This window comes from Nicotiana tabacum, chromosome 8 (genome assembly GCF_000715075.1).
Source record: "Nicotiana tabacum cultivar K326 chromosome 8, ASM71507v2, whole genome shotgun sequence".
Taxonomy (NCBI): domain Eukaryota; kingdom Viridiplantae; phylum Streptophyta; class Magnoliopsida; order Solanales; family Solanaceae; genus Nicotiana; species Nicotiana tabacum.
The window spans coordinates 43,351,873-43,368,004 of NC_134087.1; the positions used below are offsets into that span (position 1 = coordinate 43,351,873).

The window sequence follows — 16,132 nt, forward strand, 5'->3', positions numbered from 1 at the left end:
AACTAAGAGTACAAAATTCCTATCTATGCGTCTTCTGGAGTCAAATCTTGATTCTTGACCTGCTCGCTTGCGTTGACCTTAGATTGGATTTTGATACTCTTTGAAGAAACGATTATGACTCAATTTCAGTTGCTTGCTTTTCTGATCTGAATTTGAGAAGATGAATCTTGAGAAGCTGGGTTACTGACACATTATCAAAGTTAACTCCAACTATCCTGTGATCGAAAGACATCTTCCTTCTGATGAGAAACTGAAACTGCAAGCTTTAATCTTCACTTGTGTTATACGGCCGAGCCTGCAAAACCATCAAAGACAAACAAAAACGAACAAAAAAATTTTTGACCCAGTCTGGCACTAGAAAAATTTTGTGAGTTATTAGAGAAATCTGTAAATTATCTAATTTATTGAAAAGGCAGATAGAAGTAGTAGTATAAACTAGCTAAAAGAGATAAAATTTGGTAACGAATGATTGTGTAACCAGGGATCGGTATCCCGTACTACTAAAAGGAATTGTAACCAGGGGTCGGTACCCTATCTTACTGGAAGGAAATAGAATCAGGTGTTAGCACCATGTATTATTGATAAAGTGTTGAATCCTTCTAGGTGAAAAAAGGTTCGATCTGAGTTAAACTGTATTAAACAACATGAGCGAAGATTACTTCTACCCGAAAACTATGAGCTGGATCCCCCTAGGCGAAAAGGTTCTACCTGGGTTAAGCTAATATAAAACAACCTGAGCGAAGAGTACTTCTACCCGGAGTTATGAGCTGGATCCCACTAGGCGAAAGGGTTCTACCTGGGTTAAGCTAATGTAAAACAACCTGAGCGAAGAGTACTTCTACCCGAAAATATGAGTTGGATCCCCCTAGGCAAAAAGGTTCTACCTGGGTTAAGCTACGTAAAACAACCTAAGCGAAGAGTAGCTCTACCCGGAAATATGAGCTGGATCCCTCTACCTGGGTTAAGCTACGTAAAAACAACCTGAGCGAAGAGTACTTCTACCCGGAACTATGAGTTGGATCCCCCTAGGCGAAAAGGTTCTAACTGAGTTAAGCTGCGTAAAAACAACCTGAGCGAAGAGTGCTTCTACCCGGAACAATGAGCTGGATCCCATAGGCGAAAATGTTCTACCTGGGTTAAGGTTTGGTGACATTCGTTCTTTTAGAATCACCATTCTGCATGTTGTGTTCCTGCTTCAAACAAAGAAATATTTGTGAGTTTTCAAAGTGGTGGTTGGTTTTGTACCCTTGATTATTTTGATCACTTGATCTCGGCCCTTTCAACTGAAACTGGTTGCTTCCTGAATACCGATTGCATTTCTGACTCTGGAGAAACTCTAGCTTATCTAGACTTTATCATGATGATTGGTTGGTGGAACTCAACCTTTTCAACTTTATCTTGCCTTCGTAGGCCTTTTCCTTCTGATTTCTCTTTTTTTTATATTCTTTTTTTTCATCATTTTTTTTCTTTTCTTTTCTTCGGAGCATTGGGGAACTTTTGGCTCCTCAAACTTTGCTACAACGGCTAGTCGCGTGGGACTTAACCTTTTCCAATTTTATTTCGCCTTCGTTGGCCTTTCTTTTCTGGCTTCTTTCTCCCAACTTCAAATTCAGAGCATTTGGGATGCCTTGGCTTTTTTCAACTCTTTGCCGAGACGGTTAGCCATGTGGGACTCAACCTTTTCAACTTCATTTGTCTTTATAGGCGCTCCATTTGATTTTCTCTTTCCAAGAGTTTTGATTTCGAAGCATCGGTCGCCATGGCTAGTCGGGGTCGACTTGATGCCCGTACGAGGCTGGGTGCCTTTCTGCATATTAGTTCACGCCAAATGAGAACCCTATAAATCAGTCTTGCCATCCTTTCTTTGTCTTAGTTTCGGAATAGTGTTAGACCGAAAGGGATTCAAAGAAAACAAACAATAGAATGGAGAATGAGTTTAAAACAAGAAGTGTCCCTTTCGGGGAAAGGAAAGAGGACTTATCTGGAGTACATGCGGACTTCAATGAACATGACATGCCTTTTGGACTGGATGCTTGATCTGTGTAAACTGTCCGACTCTCAAAAATTCATCACAATTTTTTCTTCAAAATCGAGAAACCTTGCCAGGACTCTGTCGGTGCCAATGGCTGTGAGGATCCTCTTTTCGATCAAGGGCGCCCTTTGCGGGTTTTCACGAGCTGACCTCTCTCATTTTTCTTCTCGCCTTATAGTGCTCTTTACGAGTTTTCACTAACAAAACTCTCTTATTTTTCATTTCTCTTCTTACCATCGCCTAATGGTGCCCGTGTGGGTTTTCACCAATAAGACTCTCTCATTTTATTTCTCTCATTTTTATTGCATCGGATCGAAGTAGTCGTATTCTCTGCCTTGAACATTCTCACCGATTGATCGGAAGGAGTTGAAAGGATTTGGGTAAAAATGATTTGGATCGAATTACAACTTTGGAATCATTCAGGCGGGATCATCGCCGGACCATTACAACATCTGCCCCAGTTTCACTTTTGGGGGAATTTGGATTTTTATTTTGGTGTGACTGAACCCCAGAGAGAGGTTGCCTATGTATCCTTTCGGAATCAAGTCGAACGTAGTTCAGAGAACTTTTTTTTTCTTTCGTTTTTCTGTTTTGTTTTGTTTGCTCTTTCTTTTTCCTTTCCTTTTCCTCTTTTGTTTTTCTTTTTCTTTGTCTTTTCTTCCTCTTTTTTTGTACTTTTTTTTCTTTTTCTTCTTTTTTTTTCATTTCATTTTTCAATAACACTTTCAGGTTCCAAAGTGGGTGATCAAAGAATGGGAGCCGGCTCAAAGGATTTGCAAAGGGTTGATAGTGTTTGGTTAGCGAGAATGAAAGCCTTCGTCATCCCAATTGGAGAATATTAGTACTATATGGAGGATCCAACATAGTATTTTTTGACTGCATTTGCATTGACAGTTATTTCAGGGACATTTCCTTTGATGTGTCCCAAGCGCAACGCACTCTTTTGGCAGTACTCTTGTTGCAATGTACAGTCCTTTCCAATCCGGGAACCAATTTTCCTTCAGTTGTTCCAACTCTTTGTTTTATTTCCTTAAACTTTATCTTCATTTCGATCTAATCCTTGATTTATTATTTCGAGGCCTGACAGCTTTCAGGATCTGGGCTTGAAGTCCTCAAGCATGTCATGTTATTGAAATCTGCATTTAACAGAACTAAAAAGAGAATAAGAAAATGACAAGATTAAGAAAAGAGACAATCCTAGACAACGAAATATTAGTTTCATTTGATTTTTGATTTTTGATTTTTGATTTTTTTCAATTTTTGATTTTTGATTTTTTTTTATAGAAGGGTTTACATCGGAAAATAAGACAATAAAGTAAAACACCCGGATTACACCCTAAGATAATTCGGACGCAGAAAGGATAGCAAGACTGGCTACTAAGACTCCGGTCTGATATGGAACTTTCATGCTTGGCGGCCATTTTTTAGCTTTTCTTCTGTCTCGGCAATGGCTACATTGGCCTTCAGTGTCGGATCAAATTCCTCAGTTTCACAAATCATTCCGACCATTGGCCTGATGTTGTGGGCAGGCAACAGATTGTTCATCACGTCAGGAGCTTCTTCATCCCGAAAAATGATTCTTTCAGCTTCAATCAAATCTTCAACTGCCCTTTTGAGAGTCCAACAGTCTTTTGTACTGTGTCCCTTTGCTCCAGAGTGGTATTCATACCTAGCGTCAGCTCGGTGCGAGGGGGACTAGGGATTCGGCCATTTCGGGGCCACTGGCTGCAATAGATCTAGCATGATTAGCTTTTGGAACAAGCTTGAATACGATTTACCGATAGGGGTGAACTGATTCTTTCTGAAAGGCTCTCTTGGGAGAGGATTGTATCGGAGATCATTTGGTTGGGGATTATATGGAGCAGGGTAAGGATGTGCATTTCTGGGAGGTGGAGCTCGATTTTGTGTATAATATTGTGGCGGCGTGCAAGGTTGCGCGTTCATCACTGCATACCAACAAAACCAACCACCTGAACAGAAACTGACTAATTTGCTCACACCACAACCTGGTTGGTTTTGAGACATTTAACACATAGGAAATTGCACGTTGGGGATGCAATGCACCTAATAGTTAAACGTTTCTACCATGTGTTTGAACGGTTGCATGTTTCATCCCGGCCTTAACTAACCCTTTAAGTATGTACCTCTTTTATTTCTACCTCTATTTAATCACTCTTGATTTTTTTCGTCTCTGTCGCTTTTTATTTTTTTGGCATTCTCCTTTCTTTTTTTTTGTCACTCTCTTTTTTCTCTCTTTTTTTTCTTTTCTTTCTTTTTTTTTTAGTTTATTTTTTCCTCAATTAATTCTATGGTTATGATCGAATCCGATGGGGATTGCCTACGTATCATGACGCCGCATGAATCAGATCATTACGTAGTTCAGAAAAAATCAGAAATAAAGTATACAAACTAACTCTCGTTTTTTACTCATATATAAATAACTCCACGAAAGCTCCTAACAAAGAAAATAATTTTGGATTTTTTTTTGGTAGAAGAAAGGATTCAAAAGAAGAAAGAATTTTTTTTTTATTGAATTGTTGAATGTGAGACTTCTAAAGAAGAGCGATTTATTCTTTTTGAAATTCGATTTTTTTTTCATTTTGTTTTTTGAATTGTTGAAAGAAAGAATTAATAAAAAAGATTTTTTTTTTCATTTTAAACTTTCTTTTTGTTTGAATTTTTTTTTGGAATTTTTTGAAATAAACACTTCTAAAGAAGAAATAAAATATTTTTGAATTTCGAAATTTATTTTTTCAATTTTTGAAAGAAAAACTTTTGAAGCAGAAAAAAAAATATTTTGGAATTCAACAATTTTTTTTTTTTGGAATTTTCGATTTTTTCTTTTTCATTTATTTATTTTTTGTGATTTTTGTTTGAATTTTTTTTTTTTTGATTTTTTAAAAATTGGGGTCTCTAAGAAATTATTTTCTAAAGAAGGATGTAAAGGGAAATATATTTAATTTTTTATTTTTTTTTTGAAAATTGGGGGCCAACCCTGACGAAGGTTTCCTACGTACCCCACTAAAATTGTGAGAATCGGACCTGCATAGTTCAAACCAAGACTAGACCATTTTTATATTATTTTTATTTGGTAAAAACGAATTACCTGTACAAAACTGGGGAATGACTTTTCTTTTTCTTTTTTTGCTCAACTAATTTTCTAAAACCGATCAACAAATGCAAGCAAGCCTTCCAAATTATGCAATAAGTAGCACATAAGTGAACATGATGGTCTCAAAAAGGATACCTGTCTTATACGGACTCGGCCCCTGTGCCGAGCTTTGCTAAGTCAAGTACATATGATGCAACAAAATGATCCTACTAGGGATGACCAGTCATGTGGCTTGTTCTTCTATATTTTAAAAGTCCTAGGGGATGAGGCGTATCTAGACTGACCATAAAACGAGCGAACAACTCGAGTTGGGAAGGGGTAGCGTACCGGGAGCAATACTTCTCTGGCTTAACTACTGGACCCTCCCCGTTCTTAAATATGGGTGACTAATAATCCTTCATCGGGAGCCCAGGCCCACCAGCTTTATCTCAACAAAGAATGGGGCGCGTATCCGCGATTTTCGGGGTTGTATTCAGAAGACTCAAAAGGGGTGCGCAAGAAGACAATTTATAAAACGGTTCAACAATATCAAAGCGGTAAAGAGCAAGCAAGTAACACATTATGCCCAAATAGATCACAGTTATATATAAAAAATTAATAAAGCCAAATAAAGTCAATATACAAGCTCGAATTCTGGTTGTCCCCAGCAGAGTCGCTAGAGCTGTCACACCCCTTTTACCCCTCCAAGAGATAATGTGGGTGTTATGGATTGTGGGTTAAAGAGCTTTTCCAATTAAGTGACAAATTTGAAGTAGGGATTATTTTATTTACAGAGTCGCCACTTGGAATTGATTTCTACTGGTGTTCCAAGTCACCTTTTATTTGAATCCCTAGTCAAAGGAAGGTTTGACTCTATTATTATTGGTCTGCAAAAATAAAGTCCGGGTAAGGAATTCTGTTGACCGAGGAGAAGGTGTAAGGCATTCTCTGAGTCCCGTGATTCTAGCACGGTTGCTTCATTGACTACAACTTGGCTTGAATTAAACTTGGATAAACTGTGATTTATTTGATTTTTATGCTTTTCTTATGTCCGTTTTTATTTATTTTAAAACAAATTAAAGAAAAGATTTGAATAATAATCTATAACTTAACTAATGAGAGAAAATTATTGTTATGAGTACTAATTTAAAAGATGAGAGTAATGAGAGAAAATTATTAATTGACATTGCTTAAAACTAGTAAGATGTGGGCTAGTCTTGACATTGAATGAGACAGCCCACTATTGGGTTGATGGAGTCAAATGGGCTCATGTCCAAGACAAAATCCAAAATTTCATATGTTTTTGGACTTTAAATCTGCAGATATGGCCTTTTAAAGCTATGTTACAGATTTGGCCATATCTTGCTATTTGCAATCCGTAGCCAACTATTTACAAAAATATGTTTACAGATTGTCTTTCTAATCTACAACTTAACTACCTTACTAAATAAGTATTTTTTAAGAGATAAAAAAAGATTATTGGGACTCTAAAATATAATAATAATAATAATAATAATAATAATAATAATAATAATAATAATAACAAAGGGACAAACATGGCTACAAAGGTTCAAATTTAATATATATGCTCCTTTCAGACAACCAAATGCCAGTGGAATTATATCTAATGCTTTACAAAAATAAAAATAATTAAAGATGCTTAACACAATTTAATTAACTAACATATCGTTATAACATTATCAAACATTCAAGAGCATATAAAAATGAATTACAATAGAAGGATAAAGCTACTAATATTTCCCAGCTCATTATCTTTCATTCCAACTCGATTTTATGAGTTTACATGGTCCGAAAATTACCATTTTATAATTCTAATGGCCGAAAAAATTGTGGTATGCCAAAAGAGGGTGTTCGGGGAGGTCGCCGAAATTTGACCGGATTTTGATCGCCGGATTTTCATGGTGAAATTGACATCAATAGTTAGGTCTTGAGGAGCTCTATCCATTAATGTAAGTATTGTGGGGTGGTAGTGGTTGGAGCTTCAAGAATTTGGGCAAAAAAGTGACGGAAAGTTTCCTAGATCTAAGATTCAAGGAGTTTGAGGGATTTTTGAAGGATTTGGTTTGGAGATATGGAAGGAGGAAGTTGTGGAGATTACACGGTGTGAATTTGGAGGTGTTTGGAGGTGGTCCGCCGGCGGCGGCGATTTTCGGTCGGCGGCGGTGGGCGGAGCTGGGGCAGCGTAGAGAGAGAGAAGAGAGAAGATGGAGAAAACAATTATGGGTGAAAAATAAGGACAATTTTCACATTTTTGAGGCTTTAAATACCTAAGCCAAGAGTGAATGAGATCCATTGGATCAAGATGAAATGGATGGGTATGATTTGATCTTGTTTCATTTAGTGAAATGACATAGTTTTGAGGCAAAACTACGTAGTTTCAGACCCTTTCAATGGCAGCCTTTTATCTTGCACTCTTGGGCACTTTTTCTTTCAAATTTGGCTAATTTTCTTCCTTAATCCTACTTATTAAACTAATTTTACACAAATAAATTAATTAAATAACTTATTCTAATGATCAATTAACTAGATTAATTCACCAACTGAACAGCTAGTTAATTCTTAAAATGCACAAATGAAGAAAGAACTATTTTTTATTATTATTTTATTATAGGAAATATGCAATTAAAATCATAAAAATTGAGAAAAATAATTAAAATAACAAAACACTAATAATTTTAGGAGGTGTTAAATAGTACAAAAATTAGGTGTTCACATAGAGTAGTAAGAGTAAATTGAAAAAAAAATTAATTCTTTTTTGATATTCTAAAATGACAAGTATTTTCGAACAACTCATTTTAGCGAAAGTGACAACTGACAAATAGAACAATACTTTTCGTTTTAGAAAAAACAAGAGAATAAACGTGAGGAGAGAGATTAATCTGGTGAAATCAATATGTAGTATTAAATTTAAATGAAAGAAAAATAACATTATTTTGGCCAAATTCTCCTTTTAATTAATATTTTCTTAAGATGCGGAAAAAACAAAAGTAACATATAAAATTTGGAGGGGAGAGTAATTACAACATATCTCAAACCTGCAGGCTGAACACCGAGTGTTTATTGCATAGAAAACATTAGAGGTAGAAATGCATTGATGTAAACATAGGGGCGGAGCAAGAAGCCTGGGTACGAGGTCGATCGGAACTAGTAACTTTTGCTCAAAATTAAAGTGTATTTGTGTTAATAAATTTATTTAATATAACATATATTAAATTTAGAACTCCATTATTAATACTTAAAATTGTAGTTCTAAAATTCAGAACTCATAGAGTTAAAAGTTTGGCTCTGTCTTTGTGCAAATACCGAATGCCAATAAGTTTTTACTAATATTAAAATTATTGGAATATCGATGCATTGTATCGGTGATCGTATTGGGTTGTGAAAGAAGAAACATTATTTTAGATCTCAATTGTTTGGATTGACGATTCAAAACATAGAGAATGACATCTTACAATTACAGTATTCCCTCCGTTTTAATTTACTTGATGCAATTTGGCTTTCGAGGGTTAAATTCTTAAATTTCAATAGACAAATTGGATGTGAAATCTATAAGATTTTGTTAAATAAAATTTTGATACTGGAAAAATATATAAAAATTGTGATAAAAAAAATTATTTGACTCTCAAGATTCGAAGCAATAACAATAACAAATCTGATATCATCCTACAAGTAGGGTTGCACTAGGTTTGTTATTGTTGTTGACTTGTTGCTTCGAATCTTGAGTGAGAGCATATAAAGGTTCAAATATAATGATCTTGCACGAACTGCTGAAATGGGCAGGGTTTTCGGTTCGAAGTTTTAGGGGCAAAGAGAGTGTCAACCAGCAGAAGGGATATTACGAAAAATACGTTGATTACGGACCCAAGATTTGAGCACAACGGAGGCACCGCAATATGCTAATCACTAGCGATAAAATTCAGCGCACAACTCTTTGAAAACTTAATGATTATGATGACTTATTATCCAAGTATAAACAAAAAGTTCTAAAGAAAAAAAACACCGATGACCGAACAAAGAGAGAGAGATTTCTTCGCAAATGGTTGTTACGGAGCGGAAGGTATTTGATTAAGCATGTTTCACGCTTTAAAATTTCTAGTTTTTTAATTAAAAAAGGGGTCAATGATCAAAAGGGCATTCAAACTTTAAATTATCAAAAACTTACTAAAGAAATCAAGATTAAGGGTGTTAATAGTCAAAGAAGCGTAAAAGAGTCTCAAACTCTTAGTTACCATTGTCGAGTCGGGGTCAAAGTGATTGTTAAAGAAAGTTGTGGCAGAATGATTTATATTTTTTTATTTGTGGAGCAATAAATTACAATTTGAGGTTTTTAATTTTAAGTGAGGAATTTGAAAAAGAAAATTAATTAAGTTAACCTATTATGTGTTAGTGCTAAACTATAATTGAATTAAAAAAAGAAGAAGATAAAATTAAAAAATAAAGCAATTTGCTAAGTATTAAAGCAAGAACTAAAATGGGAAGGAGGAGATAAAACAGAAGCAGGGAACTTAAGTGCACAAGGCCACTTCTCCTATCCGGCGTTTTGTATTGGGGCACGCACAAAATATTTAAGGGGTCCTATGTATATGTATAGATATACATAAGATATATATACAAAAATTTTGCCGAGGCTAACGAGGTCCCGTGACCCCTCAAACCACAACGTGGGTCCGCCTCTGGTCAAGAAATTTAAAAAGTTATAAAAAATACATAGTTTGAAATTTATTATTTTGGCTATAATTTTTTATATAGCTCTAAAATATATATTTTTTACAGATTCTACCTGAAAAATATACCATTGAAATAAATAGTCATTGCATCAAAAGAAAGAAATAAAAAAAGTGTACAATTGCAAGTCCATTATTTTGGCTATACTTTTTTTATTTGGTAAAAAATAATGGAGTTGTAGCCAAATTTTTTTATTGATTTGACTGGAAAATAAAAATACAAAATTAAAATAAATAGACATTATATATAAATAAATAAAAACAAAAAATATACACAACTGGTACTCAATTATTTTTGCTAACCGTTTTTTATTTGGCTAAAATGATACAGTTCCTACAAAACATTTTACAAATTCGGCCAAAAATAAAAATAGAAATATGCAGCTGAAACAAATAGACATCATATCTTAGATGAAATTAAAAAGAATAAAAGTTAGAGTAAAGTCCACATTATATATTAAAATGAAGCAAGAAGAAAGACATAGTTGTAACAAATAAATCATTATATATGACTATATGATAACTAAAAGTTAAAAAATAACCTACTTGAAAGCTAATTTTTTAATTTTTCTTCACTATCACGTTTTGCCACATTCAGTATGTTTCTATCCCCGAGGAATTTACATAAATCTTCATGCTTTATACTATTATGTGTTAAATAATTTTTTTTCTTGAGGATTTGACAGTAACGTGCAAAAATCAAAAGGACGATTATAGTATTTCATAAAAAAATTGGCCTAGTTTTTTGTACTCCAAATTTGAGTAAAAATCTACTATGAAAGACGTTCTTCACTATGAAAAAATTTATCATCGAAATTTGCAAGAAGCCTAATTCTGGAACATATAAAAATAGTAACTGACAAAATATTCAAAATAATCCTATTAACAAAAGAAATTTGTTATATTTGTGTTATTTTTTGGCCATTTGTCTTCTAAAATTAGAAGTAATCAAATTCGTTAACTGACCCTAGCCTCATTTGAAATAAAATATTTGCATTTTTATTTTTAACACAAGAAAAAGTTGAGGTGGCGTAAAAAATGAATAGAGCCGTAAGTAAAAATAGGAAAAGGAAAGTGAGAAACCTAATTAATAATGGATTGGGATTTCCTAATACTCGTCAACTTCACCTTATAACGTGAGAGTACATATAAGCAGCAGCAGCAGACGTTCACAAACTACATAGTGATATTTCACAAATTACTTTCAGAAATGGCTTCCCTCTTGTGGAAGAGAGTGAGAATACTGGGTGAAGGTGGATTTGGGGTTGTTTCTTTAGCTTCTACGTCCGATAATCAGCCTCCCACGTTAGAGCGGCTTCCACCTCTCATCGCCATAAAATCTTGCTTACTCCATCGCTCTCAATCATTGCAAGATGAAGAGGCATTCCTCAGCATGTTTGCAGACTCGCCTTACGTAATCCACTGTTTCAGACCTAATATTGAACTACAAGATGGCGTCGCCGTTTACAACTTACTTCTCGAATATGCCTCCGGAGGAAGCTTAGCCGATCATCTTCACAACTACAACTCAGGAAAAGGACTGTCAGAGTTTGAAGTTAGAAAACACACGAGGAATGTTGTTTTAGGGCTCGTTCACATACACAGCAGAGGAGTTATTCATTGCGACATCAAGCCCGATAACATTCTTCTTGTGGGCACTGATGAAACAGCCAAGATCGCAGATTTCGGGCTCTCTATGACTTTGGAACAGACTAGGGCAGAAAAGCATGGACTGAGGGGAACTGAAAGGTATTTGGCACCAGAATCCCTGGTTGACGAAAAGTACGGACCAGAAGTTGATATATGGGCTCTCGGTTGCACTGTCTACGAGTTGATGACGGGGACACCGTTGTGGGAATCAGATGAAGATAGTCAAGATTCGAATGTTTTATACAGAATCGGGTTTGAGGAACCAATGTTTCAGAACGCAAAGTTGTCGAATGAAGCACAAGATTTTTTGAAGAGGTGTCTAGTCAAGAATCCCGCTTCACGTTGGACAGCGGAGATGCTATTGAACCATCCGTTTCTGAATTCATACAAAGTAGCAGACAGTAATGTCCAGCCTGCAACAAAGACAACTAAGAAGCTAAAGATCATTTTACGCAAACCGCAGCAGAAGATAGCATTCAAGAACCCCAGTTCACGTTGTACAGGCGACATGCTATTGAACCATCCGTCATCCAAAGTAGAAGACAATATCCAGCCAGCAACAAAGACAACTAAGAAGATAAAGATCATTTTACGCAGACCGCAGCAGAAGATAGCATTCAAGATACAACCACATAACCGTGATCTGATCATAGGACATTGATGCAATAATCAGAGAAGGGAATCTGAAGAAATTAGACAAGGGAACTTGCGGAAGGCTGCTGGTGATACTGAAAGTAGATACTCAGATTGATAATTGATTTGTAATATAGTATGTAAAAGAACTACGTGTGGGCTTGATCCCTCTTTAGGATTTGTTGGGGGTACGTAGGCAGCCTGTGATCAAGATGATCTCAGGTGCAGCCCCTTTTTAGTTAAAAAAAATATAATTGACTGATGTACATATGCTTATAGCTAGTCAATCAGTACTCCTTACAAAGAAAAGGTTTTCTTTTGTGTATGATTTTTGCCATTGATGAGTGGAACCAGTTTTGCAATACATGCCTCAGTAAAATAGTTGCATAGTTCTGTTTTATTTCATTCATTAATACTGCTAGTCAAACTGCAAACTCTGTTGCAGGTTCATATATGTTGTTATCTTCTGATGTTGGCTTGTACAAATCATAAAGTTGAATGAAATGTTTCGAAGCTTGTTCTTATTCCTTCTTTGGATTTTGACGTATTGCCTCTTTTTGGCATCCGAGCTCCTGTACTTGATGCAGCAGCCAGCCTCGCATAAACACTACTCAGTTTTTGAGTTTGTTATTAATGTTGATCTGCAATGTTATTGGTTTCTTTAATATTGCTGATCTTCTGCGTTTTTAGTTTCCATATCTGTGCTCACTCTTTTGTTACCCAATTTAGAAACAATGCTTTTACCTGTCAAGTACTCTACATTGAAACGTCTTGATTTAAATGAAATGGAAGGGAGTGCTTGTATTCTGGGCATGACAAATATAATTTTGATATAAAGATGAGTATATGATGTCATAGACATGCATGCGTCGTTTGATTTTCATATGGAAAAAATCGAAGTACAGACACTGTTCCGTTGATGGGAGGTTGAGAGATTTGTGTTGTTAGAAACTAACTCATAGTAAGGATCTTGGAATTACTGTTATTCAAATTTGTGTTTCCTTACAAATGTACACAATATTTCATCTATAAAACCACCACAAGAAAGTACTCTTCTTGGGTGCAGACTTTATGTAACTAATCAACATTGCAAGAGTAGTACATTAGATTCTAGACCATCAAAAGAATCCTATTCTAAGTTAAACACATCTGATCTGTTGAAAAAAAGAGAGACAAACTCGAGCTTATTTGCCCCGATACCTTGCAGCCAGCTATCCGAGGCTGTCACTACATATATAGGACCTACAAAGACATCACTATATATACTGTCAATTCATCTGCAAAAAATAACTTGTACACCTTCAGAAATCTTCCCCATAATGAACATGTGGCTAGGTGATCAAGACAGGGCATGGTGCTTCGCGAGCTTTGCAAGGACACCAACGGCCAAAGAATTTGTGTATGTTGTTGGCTCAGTCATGGCTGAAGTGGAACGACGATCTTCAAAGTTATCATATCGATCAGGACCACCAACAATGGCGCCTGTTAGCTCATTAGGATTGGGTTTTTCTGTGTTATACCAGTACACAAAACTCATGGAGCAGTCCACCAGTTTGTTTGGAGACATTTTCGGGACAGAGGCACCTCTGTGATGAGCTTGAGTTGGAGGTTTGTTCCCAAAACCAACCATGTATGATTTTCCTCTTGGGTTTTTGCCTAGTATATAGTCCATCTGCATATTTTAATTATTCATAAGAAACTTTGTGCTTTCATTTCTCAATCGCTATTTAAAGATGTGCCCACATACACGGGCATAAGGTTTTAGAACGGCTCCTGTTCCAAATAAAAAGTATAGTACTCCACTAAAAATACAGTGGCAGAAATAGCTCTCATGAGTATGACGGCGTTAGAAATTTTTATCCAGGGCTGGCCTATTGCTAAGATTAAAATTGCGAGAAGCATCAGAAAAGTGCTAATATATATTACCTGTTGCTTGGCAAAGGCCATGAGATCAGCTGAATTGAACTGTTTGTTACCACAGCTGACCTTTTGCTTATGCTTGGCTAGATAATCACTATAAACACTAAACAGAAAAGCTGTGGCAGTAACATATTGAGTATTAGCTCCATCTCTAAGGTGAAGCAGACCCCCTGATAAATTACACATTTGGCAGTTGAACATGTTAAACCATTGAAACAAGCTCAATAGATGAAAGACATGAATTTTTCGATGTACAAAACAAAGAAGTACCTGGAGATATATAAACCTGGTGATGGGGGCTATGTGGAAGTACTGAGCAAATATAACCATCAGCCTGTTGCTTAAAATTCTGTAAATCTTTCTCCCCTTCAAAATAGAACTGCATATTATGGACCGAATATCAGCACTTTTTTCGACCCCAATTGTGCCCTGGTGTTGTTGCATGGCACCACATGTTCGCGTCTATATAAAGAAAGAGTTTTAAATATTACCTTAGAGAGGAGTATTTGAGCTCCAGCATATTTAAGGTCCCAACTAAATTCAGCTACAGTTGCAGTAGTAGCCTCCTCTTGTATGAATTCCAAGTATGTCGGCCTCCTGGTTGCTCTATATAGCCATGTTGCTGCCCACAACAACTCATCCTACATTTTTTGCACATTTTAGGGACAAATTACAATAACTTGCATGTAACTAATTAACCATATAATAAAATGAACATAAGGGAGAGGGATATTACATGAAAGCCAGAAAAGGAGCAATAGAAAGGGCATTCCCCATCATAAGTTCCTTTATGGCTTTTGGCAAACTGAAAAAGCTGAGCCACAAACCCAAAAAAAATAGTATGAGCATATATTTAGGAGCCAAATGATATAAAACATCACACAATGAGGATAGAATGAGTACCAGTTTGGCCTTGTTGAGAAGTTGACGGGCATAGGTACGATTGGTTCCACGAAATACAACAGAAGCAGCCGCCATTGCTGCAGAAGTCTCAGCTGCAATCTCTGTTCCAGGATTATTCTGGTCTATCATTAGTACAGTTCTCGGCGTTTTCATGTTTTCTGGCCTTGTCCAACATTCATGATCTTTCACTGGATCTCCAACCTTTCAAAAATAATGCACGATTAGAATAAATTTAGGACTACATTAATTCTCAATATTCTTGGAAACTATTGGGATTTGGGACCAACCTGGACATAGAGACGATTACGCTTAGAACTGGCTTTCAAGAAATAATCAGTGCCCCATTTGATAGCAGACTGAACATTTTTTAATTCTCCAGCAGCTTGGAGCTGTGATTGATACGCGATAGCAGCCCATGCTAAAGTTGTTACTGTGAAAGCCATTGGAAGACCATATTTTACGTTGTCTCCAGCATCATAGTATCCTCCTACAAGGTCAACCTACATATAAAAATACAAAAATTTTAGTATTTACACAATTAATGTCAGCCCATAATTTGGGGGGAACATACATAACATAACACAACATCTTATATAGTAATAAAATGGGAAGGGGAGAGAGAGCTATACATTTACAGTTTGACCATCTTGAAGAGCAGAATCTCCTCTCCATAAGGGCCTGTGATTAGGAGGAAGTTTTCCTGATCGTTGTGCCTCGAGAAAAATAATCGATTTGGTAAGAGCTTCTTGATAATTAAAATCTCCATATACAACCACAAAATGACCTTGAAATATAATGAACCATGCAAGAAGAAAGGTTCCAAATGCTTTTATTACAGAAATGTTCATGACTAATAAAAATGATTTCTTAAGTGAAGAATATTGCGATTGATGAATAAGCTAAGCACCAAAAAGGATTAGAAAAAAGTTTGTTAATTTGGAGAAGTAAATGAGAGGAAATAGGTACAACCCACTCACTAGGAAGTTAGATAGTAATGGTGTTTGTTTAAGATGTTTTTCTTGAGGTGGATAATCAATGGCTAAAACTTTTTGGACTTTGGCATTGGTAATTATAATGGCGGGAAATAACACAAAGTTAGTTATCGGCTTTGGAAAGTTGTTAATATCCAAAAATTAGTTATTGAGGGGCTAAAGAATA

General features: G+C 35.8%; 2 protein-coding genes across 2 annotated transcripts; one reads left to right on the forward strand and one right to left on the reverse strand.

Annotated features, from left to right (window-relative positions):
* Positions 1-9,146: 9,146 nt before the first annotated feature.
* On the forward strand, positions 9,147-12,258 carry LOC107800051 (mitogen-activated protein kinase kinase kinase 20-like). Its single transcript, XM_016623191.2, has 2 exons — positions 9,147-9,201; positions 11,077-12,258. The coding sequence occupies exons 1-2, from the start codon at positions 9,147-9,149 to the stop codon at positions 12,177-12,179; spliced, it is 1,158 nt and encodes a 385-aa protein (XP_016478677.1). The 3' UTR covers positions 12,180-12,258.
* Positions 12,259-13,107: 849 nt separating this feature from the next.
* Positions 13,108-15,882, reverse strand: LOC107800052 (endoglucanase 16-like). Its single transcript, XM_075220853.1, has 8 exons — positions 15,604-15,882; positions 15,262-15,474; positions 14,975-15,175; positions 14,808-14,885; positions 14,563-14,712; positions 14,342-14,450; positions 14,078-14,241; positions 13,108-13,823 (listed from the first exon to the last, which is right to left on the reverse strand). Exons 1-8 carry the CDS (start codon positions 15,820-15,822, stop codon positions 13,491-13,493), a joined length of 1,467 nt encoding a protein of 488 aa, XP_075076954.1. The 5' UTR covers positions 15,823-15,882; the 3' UTR covers positions 13,108-13,490.
* Between the last annotated feature and the right edge of the window lie 250 nt (positions 15,883-16,132).